This window comes from Antrostomus carolinensis, unplaced genomic scaffold (genome assembly GCF_000700745.2).
Source record: "Antrostomus carolinensis isolate BGI_N321 unplaced genomic scaffold, ASM70074v2 scaffold5577, whole genome shotgun sequence".
In the NCBI taxonomy this organism is placed as follows: Eukaryota; Metazoa; Chordata; class Aves; order Caprimulgiformes; family Caprimulgidae; genus Antrostomus; species Antrostomus carolinensis.
In genome coordinates, this window is record NW_010326581.1 from 274,423 (window position 1) to 294,866 (window position 20,444).

The 20,444-nt window shown below is 38.0% G+C and overlaps 1 protein-coding gene across 2 annotated transcripts in view; it reads left to right on the top strand.

Annotated features, from left to right (window-relative positions):
- Window positions 1-20,444, top strand: part of SOX6 (SRY-box transcription factor 6) — a 220,119-nt gene that overhangs the window by 140,568 nt on the left and 59,107 nt on the right. For both annotated transcript variants that reach the window (XM_029085874.1, XM_010171617.1), the window contains exon 8: window positions 18,678-18,827. In XM_029085874.1, the coding sequence (XP_028941707.1) occupies window positions 18,678-18,827 (150 nt within the window). The remainder of the gene's footprint in view (window positions 1-18,677; window positions 18,828-20,444) is intronic.

The window sequence follows — 20,444 nt, forward strand, 5'->3', positions numbered from 1 at the left end:
TACTTGAATGTTTATGTCTCTGTATGTAATATCTGTGTTATCAAGTTAAATTATATCAGTGGCAGTATCAATGAAAATGATCTCACTGAGTCAATATTTTACCATATGACCTCCTTTCTTTGCAGAATTTCCTAATACTCCATCTTCTCCTGCTCCTTCTCATCTTCAGCCCTGAATTATCTGGCAAAGTGATTTTCGTTAGGAAAAGACAGCCCATCAAAATTGAGACTTTTTGTAGTAAAATATAAATTCTGATGAAATTTTGGCCAGGAAGAATTTCCTAGCTCCTGCAGTAATGGCATCCCTGATTGAAATGAGAGGGAGTCTCCCTATTCTCTTCAAGCTAGTAAAAATGGGCAGACAAACAAACAAAACCACTAGCTAGAGTAATCAGCCTAGTAGAGCAGCATTGCAGCTGCAAGACCCTTTTCTCACCCATTTAATGCCCTGCATCTCCAATGGCTGCTTGAAACAGCGTGTCTTGGTTACTCTCATTCTTGCTTAATGGAACAGTGTCACATTATTTAATAAAAAATTTATAGGAATGTTTAAGAAAGAGCCTGTTTCTATAGTCTGTAGCAGTTCTAGTCTTGGATGTGGCAAGGCTAAGTCCAGTCCTGGGCTTGTGTTCCCCCCATTGCAGGAAGGACACCAGCCACTGGACTGTCACTCAGTCTGGCACAGCTCTCTGTTTCTGTTCTCTTCAGACGACCAACCCCTCCTCTGCCTTGGGAAGTGTTCCCATCCTGTGCCTGCTCTCCTCTCCCAAGAGGAAAGACTTTTCAATCTGGCAGCTAGGGATCAGGCTTCTGGCATGTTTCCCATTGTTTGCACCTTTAGATCTTAGCATGCAGGACAGCTGCCTTCCAGACCCGTATGCTGTGTTCCAGGGAGAATTTACCATTGAGATCATAAATGGCACAGACATAAACTCACTTATCAGGAAACTTGTATGTTTAAAAGGATGTCATCCTTATAGCCTGGATCGCAGGAGGTTTTCTGTGTCTCTTCAGTCTGTATCAAGGCAGAAGCTTGCACCCAAGTGACTGAAGGAGGCTGAGCCCCCAGCGTCAACAAGACGTTCTCGCTGCCTTAACCACTGGCTGCCCCTCACTGAAAGCCCAGGCTCTATTTTAAAATAATTGTGCTTTGCAAAGCTCCCTCCCTGGGGTATGTATTCACTCAGAAGCCAGTAAGAAGCAAATAAGTTCCTGCTGCATTTACTGACAGAGCACCAGAGGCACCAGTACTACAGAGTGCCATCAGGGGTGAGCGCATTTTTTTAAAGCTCTTTTAAAACTGTGGCGTCCCTTTGGGGAACAGGCTGACTGTGAGGCACACTCTGCGCTGGCAAGTGGATTCCTTCAAGCTTTCTAGAAGTGTATATGGTGTATGCCTTACAGGAATTACCTCCGAGTAAATGTTTCTGGAATTTTATTATACTTCTCATAACCATAGAGCAAGCTGCTTAATTTGGCTACAAATTACAGACACAAAGGATTTTTATCCTGTGAAGGTGCTAATATATTTGTAGATTTAGGAACTTAGCAACAATTAGATCAAAGAGAAAAATGACTTTTAAGTCAGGTCTGTACACAAAGGAAAATAACACACTTCTGTATCATCGTTCCTTCATGACCAATTGCTACAGAAAAAGAAAATTTACTAACTCACCTTTCATCTGAATTAGAAGTTCTAAGAATAAGGATAGTTAGACAAGAGCTTCTAGGTGTATATACACATGCACACAGGCTCGAAGGAAGCAGGAGAATTCTCTTAAAGATGCATGGACTGGAAAAGATATCACCACCTGTCTTATTTCAGAGGGTCTTTGATAACAAGAGAGTATTCCTTCCCACTCACCCATTTCAGAAAGAAAGGGAAATTCACAGAAGATGAGATAGAACTCATCAAATCAGTGTGTAGGTATTGCTATCATTAAGTGGAGTCTTTTTAGATGATGAAAAAGGAATGGTATTGACTCCAACACCCTGCTTGTGTAAGATGTATTTGATCTGTGATGTTTTTAGAATCCATATGACTGAGAAACTAGAAAAGTGTCCTAACTCATAGAAAGTATTGGAATCATCTGTCTATTCTTAAGACTCAGCATGAAGGCTGCATATGGCTGGAGGCACAACAGAAGGCTTGCATGCCAGTCCTGAAAAAAAGAGACTGGAGGGAGGAGCATCTTAACGAATACAGGAAGAAAAATGCATCATGCTTAAATGTCAGTATTAAGGGATTATTCAAGACTTAAAGGAATCATTCACAAAATCTAGTGAAATTAACACAACAGAGCATATATTTTGGTGTTGTGCAAGAATTACAACAAATAGCTGAGCGTGAAAACAAATGAAGGTTTTCGGGTGCAGGAATGGTGGGAGTGTGTTATCATGTCCACTGGCAGTTTCGGAAGTAGAGTGAGAAATAAAAGAGGTAAAGTCCTTTCAAAGAAGTTGCACCATGTGTCCTACACACAGGAAAGAGAACAAGTCACTGGATTTAACTGGTCTACTGCTTTATTAAAAAACACATCTGTGAACTATCCATGGTAATTCATCCAGTACAGGCCATCTCTACTGCAGTCTTCAACACCTAGGGGAGGGCTAAGATCACAGAATCACAGACCTTACAACCATTTTAATCTGGTCCCAGCACTGTTGTTGTAATATCATCGCACTCACTGCAGTTCAGCAAGCATGGGAATCTTATGCCAAATTCACATTTACTTGTGTAAAATGTATCAGCTTACTATGAATTTGTAATGGTAAGTTCCCAGTTACCTGGTTTTGAGGTGCAAATGTGAATTTTTTTAGATGTAATTTTTATAAGCTCATTTGAATATGCTTTGCATAATTTTGTGTGCACTTCCTTTAAGGAAAATATTTAATTTTCCTTGAAGGTGCATGAAAGTTCTAAATATACAGTAAAAGATCAATGTGAGAGATGTGCTAAGCAGCCTGTAAAGCACAATTATTTCTAATGCTTTAAAATACCTGTAAACTGGGCTTGTTTTCTGCTTCACAAAGAAAACATTTCACTGTTTTCTGCATTTAAATATACATTTTAAATATGTTGACTTATCAGGTAACGCAGCAGGCTGAACGAGGACAAACCATTTTTAATGGAATGTTAATTGAATGGGATGCTAGAGATACACCTGAGCAACTTTTTTCACAGATGTGCCCCAGCTGACTGATAAAGCTTCTCCTGATCAGTAGAGCCAGTATATATTTATTATATCCCTGTCTTTCGTCCATTTTCACTCATAAAAATAATAGAACGGCTGTGAGCTGCCACACAGACTGTCTATGTCTCTTATAAAAAACAGGAAAACCTTACGGCTTCAAACCCCAAGCAGCACTTTCAAAAATTCAGCTCTTAAATGTAGAGCTGCCTCAGCATCTTCTCACAAGGTGGAGATTGAGATGTGGAAATGGAGAGAGGTAGTTTAAATGGGACTCTTCCTTTTTCCTGACTTGTACCCATTTATTATTGGGATGGTGTCTCATTATTCTGTCATGGGAGCCTGTAGAAATTTAATTGTAGCGCTTTTGCCTCTCAGTATGATTGGCAGTGGTAGGTGAGTGTTCAGTTTTCTTGTTCTGTGTCTGTGTGGTTCTACACAGGGAAATACTGCAATCGTTATATTTGACAATTTCTCCATCTGGGTTGGGCAGATAGTGAATGAACCCACCAACCTATGCCAGGCAGATGTCAAGAAATATTTCTAGAGAAGATTTACTGCCACTTATTTTTTCCATGTCCTGATTCCTTTTGCTTTTACTTATGCCTCTGTTTTCCTGTCTGCTGCCAGCTTGACAAGCCTAGAAGGTCTACACTAGAAGCAGGAATTTCACAACCATCTTCTGTCCTGGATTGATTTCATCCCCTGTAGGATTAGGAGAATAATTATGTTTTTAGACCCCTTCAACTAAGATTTGCTACATTACTGGCAGTCGTACCAGTGACATGGACATGTGCTTACTAGGAAACTCATTCACCAACTCATTTCACACAGCTCAACAAGCAGTTACTCATAATTGCTTGTAATCCTGCTGACATGAGCCTGAATGAAACTCCTGACTTCTCTCACAAAGCCCATCTATGTGTTAACATTTTTTAAAAATAAAGATATGAAATTCTGAAATGCAAAATTTGATAAGCTTTGATAGCTATCGTCCATTCAGCAAACTTACTGTAATTAATTGCTTTTCAATCATATAATTTTGTTTCCCTTATCACAGGGGTTCTCTTTAAGCAGCTCTTTCTTTTTACACTCACTTTAGTCCAGAACACATTTCTACACATAAAGTGTGTGAAACTGTCTGAATTCATGAGTTACCTGCTCTTCATATAGACCTCTCACATTTATTGTTAAAGATACTTTATATTATCAGTAAGGAATAAAAATCTGATTTTTGGAAGAGCTTCTAAAAGAATATCAGAAAACATTTTAAATTCTTTCTATGAAGAATCTGATTTATAGTGTCACCAGAGAAGGTAATACTATCATAGTGTACAGTGAATGAAAAAACTGCACTCGGATGCAACCATCTGGTTATATTTTTGTATTTTCCTTATAGATCTGGTTATATTTTTACATTAAATAAGTGCTGCTTGTTTGCTTTCCTTGGATACAGGAGGAGTTTAAAATACTAGAGCCTCTGTTTGCAGGTATCTTTGGAGCCATGCTTCCTGGTCCTTGCTTGCTTTCCTAGGTGAGCTTGTTACTCTGTTAACTTTAGTGCTATGCACAATTTTGATGAGGTAGAATCTATGCTATAAAAATGCCAAAAACAAATTCTAATAGAAGCAAAAGGAAAATCACAAAGATTTATCTTTAACATTTCACATTTTTTGTTGAGTAAGAATATCCACTGAAAACTTCAAATTACTTTTTCAAGCAAATGCAACTGTCCTTCGCTGTGACTGGTTTTCTACCAAAGTTATTTAGGCTTAAATGTACTTATATTTTATTTATCTTTTTACTTCTATATCAAATACATAGTAGTTTTAAGCAGAATGTGTCACAGTTATTTTGTAAAATCATTTTAAAAAGTTAAAGATTTTTTGCCAATTTCCAGGCTATGTAGTACAACATATGATCTGAGAGAATCACATAGATAAGGCAATATTGTTCTTTGCTGTGTATGGCAAATAACAGGAGAATTGCGATCAAAAAGGAGCATATTAGTAATCTGACAGCATTAAATGAAGGAATGCAAATCTTTGTGCTTAAGAGGAAGATTATATTGAGTTTTCTGCTGTCCTTCTGCAGAGGAAATGGCTATAGACATTTGATGAAGTTTTTACATATTGTTACATTCCATATTTTCTTGATATTTACAGTAATTTAGTAAAATAGCAGACTTTGTTAATGCTCGTATTTCATCTTTAGTAGGAATACTTTATGATGTATTCAGATGTACCTAGTTCAGACACCGCAGTAATGCAGGAACAGTGTATGCATTTCGTGAGCAGCACAAAGGAAACGGTGCCCTGTTCAGGTTCACAGAGGGTGTGTTTAAAGGGAAGGTCTGAGGGAGACTTCCTAGTGTCTGGGTACAGGTGCTCACCCCAGGTGGGGGTGGGACACAGAAGTATTTAGTCCTTCCTGCCTTCTGTGCTCCTGTTTCCTGGCACGCAGCGGTCAGCCATGTCCCCAGACTGGCCAGAGAAAAGAGTAAGCCAGGAGACTGCACTGTGAAAGTGCTCCTGCTCTGCAGCTGCAGAGGGAGACTCCTGGTTAAACCACCTCTCATTAGGTCCTCCACTTGAGGAAAAATACAGCGGAAAAAAAAAGATGCGCTCTCAGTTTGGGCTTTGATCTTGCTTTCATAAACAACTCAAAGAATTTGCATGGTAGCATGCAACTATTCTGTTATTGTTGCTAGAAAAATACAAGAGAATAGGTACACAAAGTGGGAGAGATGAGAACAGTTAGCATTCCTTTATTCTTTGTCAGAATTTAATCTAGATCTACTAAAATGCTTGCTGTTTTTGTCGTGCCTCAAGATAAAATGTCAATGTTTACATATTCCTATCTTTTAGACAGAAGATGCTTATTGTTTTAGAACTCCCAAGTTACTATCTATAGGAAATTATACATATGTAATAGATGCCTAAGTTCACCTTGTTTTTAAGTATTTTGTATAAAGAGCAGTTGTTATAACTGCAACAAGCAATTTGTGTTACATACTTCTGTGTGTTTTCTTCTTTATTCTTTTCTTACGCCATAAATAATTAAACCTGGGTAAAATTAGTACGATGAGAAGCTAAGGTGTTAGGAGAAAAAATGCTAAGCATATGTAGAAAGGGATTTTTTTTTAATTATCACACTGTCCTTCCTGCTATTTGTCCAGATTTTTAGTCTGGAGAGTTCAATTTGAGACAGGAAGTGATCAAACTCCAGTTTTGGAGTTCCAAGCATTTTGTGTTAATTTTTGTGTCTGCATAGAGGTTTTTTAGTGATACGTACACTGAGCTGTGCAGCCGCAGTATCTCTCTCCCACCTCGTTCAATTCCCTACTCTGTGCGGCAGTCTCAGTGTATTCAGCAGGTTGTACGCCAGCAGAGGAAACAGATGTTTAGGCCATACTGGAATGGAGCGGCATGCTGCATCAGGACCTGGATATTCCTCTTGACATCTGGATGCTGCTGGGCTGGGAAGCCTGCCTTAGGCCAGGAGGCTGTAGGAGCCTTGTGGCAGTAAACATAGGGTCCTTGCTGCTCTTTAAGCGATTAGTGCACTGAAGCAGCAATAATGCTGAATTATCGCTTGGTTGCGTTCTTCTAAGGAATCTTGGGACAAAGGGATCATCAAGGAGGAGTATTTACAGTAAAGTCATGTTCAGAAAGACAAGACTAATTACTGTGTATTAAAAAGCTTTCTTTCGACTAATTTAATAGTAAAATTGTTATGAATACTTTAGGAAACTTTTTACAAAGCAGTAAACAAATAGCTTACAGAAAAACCTCCCTTTCTCATTTAAAATCATTAAGATGAAAAAAGACAATTTCAGCTACTTTCCAATTTCATGGTCTGGTCAAATTGTATGGAACAGACAACAAAATGAGACTGAAGACATGAAATTGAAGGTATACTAATGTTCATGCCTACTAGAGACAAAAATGTGAACTTCTAATAGCTGCAGGGAAGAATATTAGGTATGGAAGCTGTCTGACTTATGCATTGATTCTTTATAGTTTCACTTTATCAAGTTGAAAATTGTGCTGTATGTGCTGCTACAGCCTAAATTGTCTGCTGCAGCACTTTCCTTTATGATATGAGTTATTTAAACAGAATAGACATGGTATATTGCATGGAAATAGGTGTTTAATGTTTTGTGATTACTAGCTGTTGGACAAAATAGCATTTAGCACTGCTTCCCCCCCCCCCCAAAATTTTCATTGTTAAGACCAATGTGTTTAAATGAGGACCCTCTCAAACAGATTACAGCTTTTTGGAGAGCATGAGGTAATATTTTGAAGAAGACCAGTTTGTTGCTCTCATTTAACCTCCAGTATTCTAAAGGGGTTATATTTAATTAACACTGGCTAAAGGCCTGACCTGAGAGGCAACCAAAAGTGATTGAACTGCATTTTCAGATCCAGGCTGTAATCTGTTGGGAGAGGAATAATAATAATAAAAAAAAAATTAGAAAGCACCATTTACTGAAATTCTTTCTAACTAAGCTGTATTTCAATGGGCCATTTAATGCTCAGATGGACAAAGGTATTACTTCAGTCATTGAATTGTATCAAACCCTTTCTCAGAGGCCCAGTTTAAAAACTCTACAGGAAAAGTGGCTTAGCATCATATTCTCAGCAGACCAAGGCTCAGTCTGTTTGGAAAGGGGAAAAAAAAAAAAAAAAAGAGTGAAATGAGGGGAGACACAACCGCCAAGTCAGTGAGGATTTTTGCCTCTCCCTCCAGTCAGTGGCTTCACAAGGGAATTGCTCTTCAGAAAGCACAAGCTCTGTATTTGCTATAGAAGGTTTTCTTTTTCTATTTTTTGAAATTTTGTAGTAGCTGTTATTCTGCTCCCCTTGGTCAGATTTTGGCCTGCCCTTTGTTTTTTTATGATATGGCAGAAATATAGTTTTCTCTCTGGGGGACTTAGGACCAGTGCCTACTCTTTACAGGGTTAGATTTTTGCCTCAGTCACATTGGAAGAAATAGGAAGTCTCATTTAAATATCACAGACTTGTGAGCTGAGCAGTTACTTTATTTCAATAGAGCCAATGTTAGATATATTCTATTGTGATATAAGACATCTGATGTACTGTCTGACCTTTAATTGTATACAAATTTTAGGATATATTTTTGAATTCATATTTTTTGCAGAGAGTAAACTTTTCTTTCACTATTTTGATGCTGTCTCATTAAAAATTCCCAGCAGCCTCATAGGGTGATGGGGTAACCTTATATCTTGGAAACTGGTCAAGGTGCTGTAAAACTAATAAACCGATGGCTTTACTTCCTAAGGGGAAACAAACACAATATTACAGAGACAACTGCCAGGTGCCAAATTATATACATTGTCTTAGCTCCTTGCAGTGACTGATAATTTATTTGAGCTCTAAGCATTCTTTCTTGGCTTTGCCCACAGCTTTACAGTAAACAGGTTGTGAACAGGCAGTTGCTGAGAGATTGTATTTAATTGTCATAATTCAATGAAATCAAAGCCATTTGATTTCTTAGGGGCACGATCTCAGGAATAATGCCTAGATGAGAGTTGCCTGCATTCAGGCAGGAAAGCAGAGTGAGCTGTTGTGATGGCCGTATCTACTTCAAAACAGGATGAGGTCAAAAGAACGAGAAATACAGCTTGCAAATGAAACAGAAATGATCTTAAGAGCACCTTAATGCACATGTGCCTGAAGGCAAGTTAGTTCTTTATTGCACTGGTGCATATATATTAGCTCTATAGCGTTTCTCCAAACATACATGACTGTGAGAGAGACTTTGGGATTGGATGTCTATGCTCTCAGGCCATGATGATAACAGGTGGGGATGGGGAAAAACAAGTGAGTGAGTAAGTCTCTAAACATGGATCTTGCTGCACATATCTTCTCATTCCACTTTTTTTGCTTGGTTGGTTTTTAGTTTGCTGTTTTTTTTCTCCTAGACCATCAGCATGAGCCTTGGGACCAGAATTATCTGTATTCTCTTCATTTAAGAATAAGCAATGTTGATAACATATAAAGAAAAATTAGTCAAATGGTAATTTAATCTTCAGCTTACATTTCCCATTACATTAAAAATTTAAGTACACATTTTATAGCTGACAATACTTATTCAGACTCTGCCAATACAAGCCCATACTATGATAAATAAAACCAAACTTAACATAATAGTGCAGGAACCATAGCATGCCAGAATACAAGGACAAAAAGATCTATCATTTCTTCAGAACACATGCCAATGTGATCACTTAGTCCATGCATATTTTGAGCAGGACCTATTATATGTTCTGTGAGACTCTTCTCTATCAAGTAATGAAAATTTTCTTCTCTAAAATATGAGGCAAGATATGAAAATCTATGAAGAATAGATATGGTTTTGCTAATTATTTTCCCCAGCAGAAGTCTGGATCTTTGTCACTGACTTATTTAACAGATCCTCTTAACATCTGTCCAGCAGACTGTGGACTTTATTAGCAGACAAGAGACCCACCAGATTTCGAGCCTGCTGGGTGCGTCTTCATCTTCACAGCTGTGGATTAACTCAGACTTTCCAGAAGAGGACAACCATATGGGATAATTGGTGTCATTGGGTAGCTAAAAAAAATACGAAGACAGAAATGTCGTCTAAACACAATTCACTGTTTTTACAGCCACAATTACTAGTCTGTTTAAGAAATAAGAAAGGCAGCATTACACTAAAAAAAGAAAATCTATTCATATCTGTGTGGGAACCTAATCAGGCTCTTGTTTCCAATGACGATGGCTCCACAGTCGCACCAGGTCTGCAACAAGAATGCTCCTTTTGTGTGCCGATAATGTGGAAGCGATAAAATTTCCTATAAGAGACATATGTGTTTACATCATGAGATGTGTTATTTGACAAAACGCTTTGTTCTCTGCATATTTTCCACGCGGAGTTTCATGCTGGGTTGTTTTGCTGGAAAGCTTTGATTAGCTAGAATTAGTTGCTGAAGTAAAATAGACACTTTTGTTTTATGAGTCCTCTTGCTGAGCTGTAAATTATAGTAAAACATATAAGGAGTGACAGAAAGAAGTGCTGATTTGAACCTCTGACCCATGATCGGCATAAAAACATAAGATAACTCTTTCAAAGGACTACTGAGAGCCATAAATATTCCATGGTCCACTTAAAGTTAGGCCTTTTAACAAAATAAAGCTGTTATTTTGCATAAGGGGATCCTGACTCTGCAGTACTACAACAATACAAGCTGCAGCATCTAAAATGTGTAGAGATTCTTTTATTTTTGTTATGGGTTGGCCATTATCCACAGCAGGGCAGTAGAAGCGACGAGAGTGAGTTTTCTTTTCGGAACCAGCACAATGAATTTGTGGTCAGTAAAAGGAGTTGGAACCAGCAGACACTCAGTGATGAAATGAGGTATCTGTTACTTTGCAGCTTGAGAGAGAAGCTAAACAGGCATGTGTATCTCCTAAGGAGACAGGAATCGAGTGGAATTTAGAGCCACATAAAAATTTCCCATGACAGTATATGGAATAGCAACTAACAGACTCTGAAATGACTGGTGTTAATAGTTAAAAAAAAAACAACCCTGAAGTGGATTAATATGAATAATTGGTAAAATCATTCTTTTAGACAAAAATTATTTTTTTTGGTAGGCACACACCTGAACATATAGGGGAAACTGAAATCTTCTAACTCCATCTATGACTACAAAATATATTACTTGTATTTTCACAAATATAGTTAGTTTGTTTGCACATACTGGGCTGTAATAAATCTCAGAGCACATTAGCCAGCAAGTGCATAAATAATCACAGCAACAATCTTCGGTATTATGACATTAGTTATGATAATTGATTAGCTGCCTGTTCGTGTTACACCTTAACGCCTTTTTGCAAAGGTATTTGGTGCATTATTATAAGAAGTAGAGGCTATTCACACTCTGTAACAAGGAGCAGACTGTGCAGTAGGGTGATATATGGGTGTTTAAAATCAGAATGTTATGTCCACTATGGATAGGTCAGGCATGTACAAACAGAGGAAAGAAAGGAATGATGCTGTTAAAAGGAAACCACATACATATATTAAGACACTTGGATTCTCTAGAGAAAAATAAATCTTTGCAGTGTATTGGTGCTTATTGTTTATTAAATTTCTAAATTAAACACTTTTTCCCTAATTGTTACTCCAACTTCCCGTAGCTCTAGTTGATTGATGCCATTTCAGATATACCCATGGAAAGCCAAATAGTTCTCAGTTATTTAGCATAAACCTGTGAGTTAAGTCGATGTTGCATACTTGTTGATTTTTAAATGGTAAGCTACTATTTTCTGTGTGGTGGAACACATGAAAATGAGAGGAGGGTCTGGCCCACAGTACTATCAGATCTGTAAAACTTGCCTTATTTTGATTTGTTAACATTTTTCTTAGAACAAACTGGGAAAATACTACTGAGACATCGAAATTTCATCAAAATAGATTTATAAAATGCACTGTTTTAACAGGTAGCACCTGCACAAATATATTGTAAAGCATAACAAAAAAATTTATAAGTTTAGCATTAAATATTCTGTCTGTTAATTTGATGGAATCTTGTTTTCTCCAGCAAAAGATTTGATTTTTCCAAGATTTAGGTTTTTAAATTCAAATAGGGGTTGCTTTCATGTGTATATACATTTCCTTTAACAATTTCATATGCACCTTTCCTTCTCTTTCTCCTCCTCCTCCTCCTCCTTTTCCTTTTGTGCAGAGAGCACTGCTAGGACACAGATGCTGAGCTGTGGAAGGTGTTTTTCTGGTGATGGCATCTGGCTTCTTGGCAGAGTCCACAGGCAGTAGCTGCCTTCAAGTTGCCCCTGGGTTTGTCACATGGTTAAACTGCTGATGAGTTACTTAGGCTGTCTTGTGTTTCTGGATGTCGTTTCCTGTTAACCTACCTCTCACTCTAAGGATCTGCGTAAAAAGCATCTTAAAACAAAGAGAAAACAACCATATGTTGGGGTTTTTTAAAAAGATATATACATATATACAAGATAACCCCATTTCTTACCTTGGTGCTATAGTAGAGGTCTCAACTGCAGTGTTAGTCATGGAACAGATTTGGTGCCAATAGAAAAAAATGACTTTTGTATGAAAAAATAGGAAGGAATAAGTACAATTAATGTTACTTTAGAAACAGTTCTTGCACTTAGATTAAGATGTGTTTGAAATTTTTGAGTAAGATATTTATACTTCTGCACTGCTTTTTGAAAAGGTTACCTTGCCTGAACTGCTGAAGGCTATACCAGTGACTTTGGGCTCAGATCAGCACTTAACCTTTACTTCCATAGTTATCTATGACACCCAAAACATGAGTTTGAGCACTAATCCATTCTTCCTCCAAACAGAAGAAAAACTTTTTCAAACAGAGCCTCTGTTTCCTTTAATCTGTTTGACATCAAGCTTATTTTAAGCACCTCCACACCAATAATAAAAAATAAGCAGTCTCACTGAAGGTGGGATTTTTTTGTTTGGGTAGCTTCTTTTCAGAAATGTGCACTGGAAATAGTAAAGATGTTGCTGGTTTTGGTAAGCTTGTAAAAATGCTTTGTGATTAGACATTTCTAAGTATTATTATTGCATGTTATAGACTCGGAAGGAAAATTCTGGAATTATAGCTTTGCAACACTGCGTACTAAATATACTATGGAAAAAAATAACTGCATTACCTCTTGTAGTGCAGGATTTCAGCAGCACTTGCAGTCACTCCTTAGAGTTTTTCATCTTTAGAAACCAAATTACTCATTGTCTAAATAGCTGAACTTTCATCTCTATAAATAAGATACTTCAGCTTTGCACAATTCATTTAAAATGCTGACAAATAAGGATTCTCACTTGATTCTCAGTAGTTTTATTGTTCAGTTTCATTGACTGTAGCAAATGTATTTGTTGAAGATGTAACATAGGACTTGCATTTTTAGTAATAGAAGACTTTAGAATTAATCAGGGTTCATAAAATTCAGCATTTGTTTCTGAGAAAAAAAAAAGAATTCTAGCACCTTTGGACAAATAACGTACAAATACAGAAAAAGGAGAATGTCTTCTCATTTTGGTCATAAATCTTTTAGCAAAACAAAATAAAAGGGTAACTATTTCTAGCGCAGATCCCTTCTTTCTCCTTAAATCAACCCACCTTCTACTAAATTTCTTTGTGAGGCATCTTCCAAGTACATCCATTGCAATTTGTTATGCTAGACCAGCCCGCATTACCTGGGCTTTGATTCTCTGCTACACTGACTATTGCAACCACTCTTTTTCTTAGCCCCATATTTCACACATGGCTTTGCTATAGTTTCTTCAGAATTCTGCTGCAAACAATGACATCTGAATTATACCCCCACCACAGTGACCAATTCTCCCTCACCAACACAGGCAGTTGAAGTGTCTCTAGCCCTTGCCTTTTTGTTCTCGTATATACAAGCGCAATTGCTCTCTCCATTTCTTCCCTGGGCTCATATATCTAAACTGCCTCTCTTCTATGCAGCAGTTGATCACTTTCTCTTTGTTGAAATAGCTTCTCTAAGCAAACTTTTTTCCATAAAACCTGTCATTGACAAGGCACTGGCAAAAAGGTTATGATTACCATAATTCTGTGTTAGGTAGTAAAACAGCCTGTCACAAAATTAACAAGTTGTTGTCAGAGCAGATCTCCCTTAACTGTGTTGATTTAAGGCCCATTCTGTTTTTCTCACTATATGCTACTTCTGTAACATCCAGTTCTCAAAATTCTTCACCTTTATTCATTCGTTTAGACACAGATGCTACAGCCTAAGAGGTAAGTACTCTTGCTGTAAAAAAATCCCCAAAAACCAACCAAACAAAAAAACCCCACCGTGCATAGAAAGCTTTGCTCTGTGCTTATTTGCTGTGCTCAGTGTCATCTGGCAGGGCACGTGTCTAGGAATGTCACAGGCCTACATGCAAGCAATATGGAAAAGGGATCTCAGCTAATGAAAGTTTTGATTTTTGAAAGCATAGTTGTAAAATTAGTGAAAAAATGTTGAAACCTGTGAGAGGGATGTGTAAGCCTAAGGCCTTTGTCTTCTGGCAAGGCATGAATGAACACTGGCGGTAAAGGCAGTTATCACTCTGTATCCTAAAAATATCTTGCAAAGGCATAGCGAAACTTAGATGGCATTAGGAAAGGTTTTAACATTTGGATCAGTGAAGATGCTCTATTATTAGTTCATAGGGTTTCTGGACAAATTTTAGATAGTGGATGGTGCTTTTTATAAAAAAAGAGTGAAATAGAAACAATTCATCAAATGCCACAGGCAATTTCTGAAGCAGAAAATGCCACCACCTCCACCCATGAATTTTATTTTTTTTTAATTATTCAGTTCTTCTTGGATGGTTATTCTAAGCTATAGCAAAAGCTTAATATGAATTCTGCTGTTTCCGGGTTAAAAAATCAGTATGTACTTGCGCTGTACATACCTCTCATCTGTAACTTTTTTAAGGTAGATTACCATCATACAGACTCCTAGTGACGTCCAACTTTCATAAAATCCCTTCAGATTTTTAGTTTATTGCAGCTGGAATAGAGTTTCAATAACACGTGCTATAGTCCATAAGCCTGAAGTTCATGGGTGCCTAAATATGAGACTTCACTTGTCTTAAGTGAGACTTGTGGCATTTCAAAATCCCACTCTTCCGTGTTAGATCATGACATTAGAAGAAACCTGGTTCTGAAAAGTGCGAAGCTACATCCTTGCTCACATACCTTAAGTGAGCTGGTTTTCCCAATTGGTAACTATGCAGGAGCACTCAGGAATACAAAATCAGCACTACTTCGATTTAGATGCTGGGAACTGGATTGTAAGAATCTAACTTAGTCACCTTTTAAAAAAATAAAACCCAGGCTATACATTTTTAAGACTTGTTAAAACAATCATGAATACTTGATGGTTTTGAATATCTAATTTGTAATCAAGAGACTTCTGAGTCAGTGGTTGGCATAAGGGTTATGAAATGCTCTTCTCTTTATGTGCTAGACATACATTGTAAAGAAGTTATGTTTCAGTATTTGAGGTAGGTTAAATTTTTTTTGTCACTACTCAATAGTCAGTAGGTTAGGATTTCAATTGAAAAAATTCCATTGAAACTTTTGCTTTTGAGCATTAAAAGCTAACAATCAACATTCATTCAATGTTTGGGTTTTTTCCCCCCTCCTTAATCTTGCAAATAAAAGCTTCACAACCTGACCATCGCAATGTGAGGTCCTAAATTGCCATTTCAAGCCACAACAGTGGTGTTTGCAAAATAGCCGTTTTATCCTTGCAACGGTGGTGTGCACATATTTTTCCAGACTGGCTAGCTCCCCATATGAACTGGTATCTAAAAGAAGTTAGCAGTGCTGCTAGCACTAGTGCAAATTCTCACAAGATTTGCACTCGTTTGTGGAACAGCTTTATTTTAAAATCTAAGCAAACCAGAAAAGGAATTACTGTTACTTATTTTTGGATTTGCTTCTATGGTGTAAAACAAATTTATAGAAATGCTAGGCTAAAGCCAGTACTATGATCCTGGAGTAACTCAGTGATGAATTAAACACACACACGTCTGTGTATAAACAACAAAATTTCTTTTATGCTCTGTCTGCCTTTAGCCACATTTCTTCCTCACGCTGCTTGCGGTACAGCCAGTACAGCCCTCAACACACTGGGAGGGCAGTGGTGTATAATGCTAATTTTATTCTGGTTTTAATGTTTACATTTCCAAAATGAAGCAGTTTCCTAGATAGGCATTGTAACAGCCCCCTTGTCTTGTTGCTGTCTCTGTGACCCTGGAAGTGCTGTGGGCGTTTCACTCAGGTACCAGGTCACCCACCAGCCCTCCTCCACCAGTGTCACTCGTCTCTCGTGGCGTTGATCTTCAGCTATGGGGTCGAGATAGAGCTACACCATGGGCTGCGGCTTTTAGAGATGATAAACACACCTTTGCCTACTTGCCGTGGCTAACCGGGTTACACGCTCCGTTTGCCCGGGTGCTGGCGGCAGGGGCGCTGTGGGGCGGCCGCAGCGAGGAGAGGCAGCGGGGGCTGCCCGGTGCGGGGCCCGGCCGGTTCCCCAGCGGCCTCACCACGGGGCCTTGCGGGGCCCCGCGGCCGAGGTGGGGCACCTCTGGAAAAGGTACAGAAAGGGCAGAACGCCGCAGCGGCAGCGAGGAGTGAGGGACAAGGTGTGAGGAACGGCCCTGCCGGCAGCCAGGCCGGAGAGGAGGAGGCGGAGGAGTCAGCAGTGAAGCTGAGCCTGGGAAAATGGCGGGGGGCGGGGATTTCAGTGTTTGTGTTTGTCACCATTCAACTCTGTTATAATTGGCGATAAATTCAATTCATTTTCCCCGAGCCAAGTCTGTTTAACCTCTGATGGTAACTGGTAAGTGATCTCCTTGTCTTTATCTTGACCCTTGAACTTTTCCATCTTATTTTCTTCCCTGTCCTGTTGAGGAGGGGGAGGCAAAATGGCTGAGGGGGTGACTGGCAGCCATCTTGGGTCAGCCCACCACACTGTGCTGCTTGCCATCATTGACCATCAACTCGTCCTCTAAGAAAAACTGAATATTGTAGAAAGAATATCTCATACCCCACCTTTTTTACCCTCATGGCTTACCTGTGAAGGGAGAAGGGAATTCTTTTGAACTTTAGTTGATAAACTTGGATTTGTTTTGACATAGAATTCCTTTCCTGCTCTTGAAGTGTATTACACACTGCATTAAGTACTCAAGTTTTGGTCTACTTTTAATAAAATCTAAGTATCTCCCCGAGATAGTTGAAGTAGATGTTAAATAGGTTCCTAATTTAAAAATGAAAAAAAAAAAAGTAATAGACAAAGTACAGAACACCAACAAAATAATTAAAATCTTTGGGTTTTGTCTTTCCGTTTTATTTAAGTTTATTGTATTGTCTCTTTCATAGTACAGTACCTGATTATTTCTGAGCTGAGAATATGCAGGCTTTCAGAAGTTTGTGAAATGTGCTTCTTACTCTCATATAAACAGAGCTTCCTATTAAGCAAGCATAGACTGCCCTGAAGAATATGCTAAAATACATAAGATCTCAGTAGTATAGGGAAAAAACCCAACCACTTTCTATTGTATACAGTGCTTCATTTTCCAGGACATCACCAAAAGCTGGGAATTTTTTCTATTTTCAATTCTTCTAGTTCTCTAGCACAGGGAAAAAATAGTACCTTAGTCAAAATACTTAAACACCATTGATTTCAAAATATTAATCTGTGATCCATTTGTAGACTCTGTGTGGTATTGAAAAGGGGTAGCAGGAAACAAACGATTTTCATTTGTCACACAGAGTTGTGACTCTGCCCCTTCTTCACACTTTGTCTAGCCACTGAGTCACTGAGCTTACAGTATTGTGTAACTTTCATTTCTATAGAGGCTTGTTATATTAGAAAAATTGTTCCAAAGAAAGCAACAATTATGACATAAGCACATCTGGCTCTTGCAAATTATTCTTTATTAAGCTTTCATTTAATTACATGTGCTGAAAGGTCTGCTTTTGATTACTGTAATTTTTTTTATTTGTCCATCTGAATGATAGTAATGTTGGAAATTACATACAAACCACCTGGCTTTTTTCTCACTAATAAGGCAAAGTTTATATAGATTTATGTGTAGAAGAGGGATTAGGATCTTCCCTGTTTATGGTGGAAGAATTACTGCTGATGCTAATTCAAGGTGAGGGTTTAAATATGGTCACTGGAAGGAAATTAAACCTATTTGTTTTTGTTCAGTAAACACTTTAGATTGGTAGGAACAGTTGATTTTAATATAAAGTCTTTTATTATATTTCACTTAAACTTTTTGAAAAGTTCCATGAGGGTTTTTTGTATTTTCATCACTTTTTACAGGAATTTTTGAGACCTGCATTCCTTATTAGCATTTATAGAAGTTATAGCAATCACTGTACACCAAGATGGAGATATACCCTGTGGCCTATTTTAACTTTCATTGCTGTTTAGAGGAGATGAAGCATTGCCTTTTGGTAGCAGATGATTCCTATGTCAGCTCCCAGTAGAGATTCTGGAGCTAGTGGGTAATTTTTGGGTAAGAACAGGCAGACCTGAAGTGTTGTTTCTGTCAGGGTTTACACCTGCTTTTCATACACAGCCTTGTAATTTTGCCAATTTTGGTTTTAATATTCAGGCACAGTATAACCTTTTGTTCATTACCATGACCATCATTAGCAAGAAGGAAAAAAAATAATCACCTAAAAGTCAAATTAAGAAAAAAGATATTGGTGTGTGGGAGGTTTGTTGGTTTTGTTTGTTCTTTTTTTTCTTTTTGAAAATAACAAGAAGGGAAAAGCTACAAACAGGAAAGTGCTGGAAAAAATCTATAATTCCTTTAAGAGAAGAAACAGCAGAGCAGTAAAAATCATGTACCTTTACAGCTTCTTTTAGGAAATTTGCAGGAATATATTGTATATCTTCTTGTTTTCCAGCAACTGTATGCAGCTCAGCTGGCAAGCATGCAAGTTTCTCCTGGAGCCAAAATGCCATCTACTCCACAGCCACCAAATACGACAGGGGCACTCTCACCCACTGGGATGAAAAATGAGAAGAGAGGGACCAGCCCGGTAACTCAAGTTAAGGTATTTTTCAGTAAAGAGTTGGTGTTTGAAAAGGGCAGTGACATTAAATGATCTATTTAATTGTTTTACAGTTGGAAGTTGAACCACGTGGAAGTTCTTCAATATTCAAAGAAAATGTTCAGTTTTAGTGCTCTATTATCAGTATAGAGAAGGAAAGAGAAAGCATTCACTTCTTGCTTCCAAAAATATCAGGCATCCCTCTTCCTACCACAGGCAGCACAATGGATTTGTCAGTAAAATGCGATGTTTTCAAGATTTCAGTTTGTAATCTGGTAATGTGCATAAATGGCATCCATTTAATGAATTGTTTCACATTGAACTTTTGAATATCTTAAAATACGGTGCTAGCTCATATTGTTAGGGCACGAGAGAGACTGTAGATCTTCTAATTATTTTACAAATCTCTAGCTGTACTTATTCTACAATTTTGGAAAAAGCCTCACATAAAAATAAGATGTAAGTCAGGACTCCGGGGAAAACATTGTGTCACTGCAGATTGATTTGACTTTTGCTGATTTCACACAGCTGCTGACAAGTGGGCTGCTCCTTGTTGGTTTTGCGCCATTGCTGAATGCTTGTGCCTGCTTATTCTCACTTGCTTGGAACCAGGCAGCTACAACATGGCATTTGCCAGCAGCTTGAAGTGAACATCGTGCACCCCTTGAAATCTGTGGTGCAGCTAGTACCTTTGGGTGGAACTGACTGGCTTTTATTGCTGTGTTCTCCTGTGGTTGTTCTGAATTTCATGAGACCAAATATGCTGAGAAACAATTTACTTCAAACTGTAAAAAAACACCAACATTGAGGTGTTTTACCAATTTGAATGATAGTGCTATAAATGTAGAACTATTCAAATAGATCTAAAGAGGTCATATAGAGACTTTGTGGAGAGAGAGAGAATGCGGTTTTTTGCTAGCTGCTAACACCTTACAGGCACACAGTCCTTAGCCTCAAATCAGCTTGGGAAGATTTTACTCACTTGAGGTGAGGGTTTCTTTTTTTTTTTCCTTTTTTTTTAAATTTTTTTGTCATGAGAGTAAAATATCATTAGTTTTTTCATTATCATCAATCATCATGCTGTAGTGTGGGTGAGTAGATATTTCTGCCTGGGCTGATAAATTTCCATGACATTTTTTTGCTAGGCTGAGAGTACTAATAAATAAAAACTATTCCATTATGGCCAGATCTAACATTTATTTAGCAAAGCGTTCACTTAACTGTAGATGTGTATTAGTCTAATATTTTACCTCTTGAAATCCAATGCCAGGCTTGAGAGCAGTCAGTGAAATTTACCACATATGCAGAGGTTGTTATGGTCAATACAGAAGCCACCAAAAGCAAAGCCCGACTGTTCCAGCAAAGTTGCTCTAGTACAGTGATACCTAACACCAGTGATTTATGGTATTGAGAATATACTACTGAATACTTTAATGTGAAAAAGTAATTTCATAAGTGAGTGAGCCAAATGGATCTACACCAAACCAAACCTTTATATATGAGTAAAATTTTCCCTGGTTAAATTCAAGCACATATCTCCTTGAACCAAGGCCAATACCATTCCAGCTTTGTGGCCAGCTGAGTCCTATTACAGACTTGACCACATGCAAATTCTTGGGG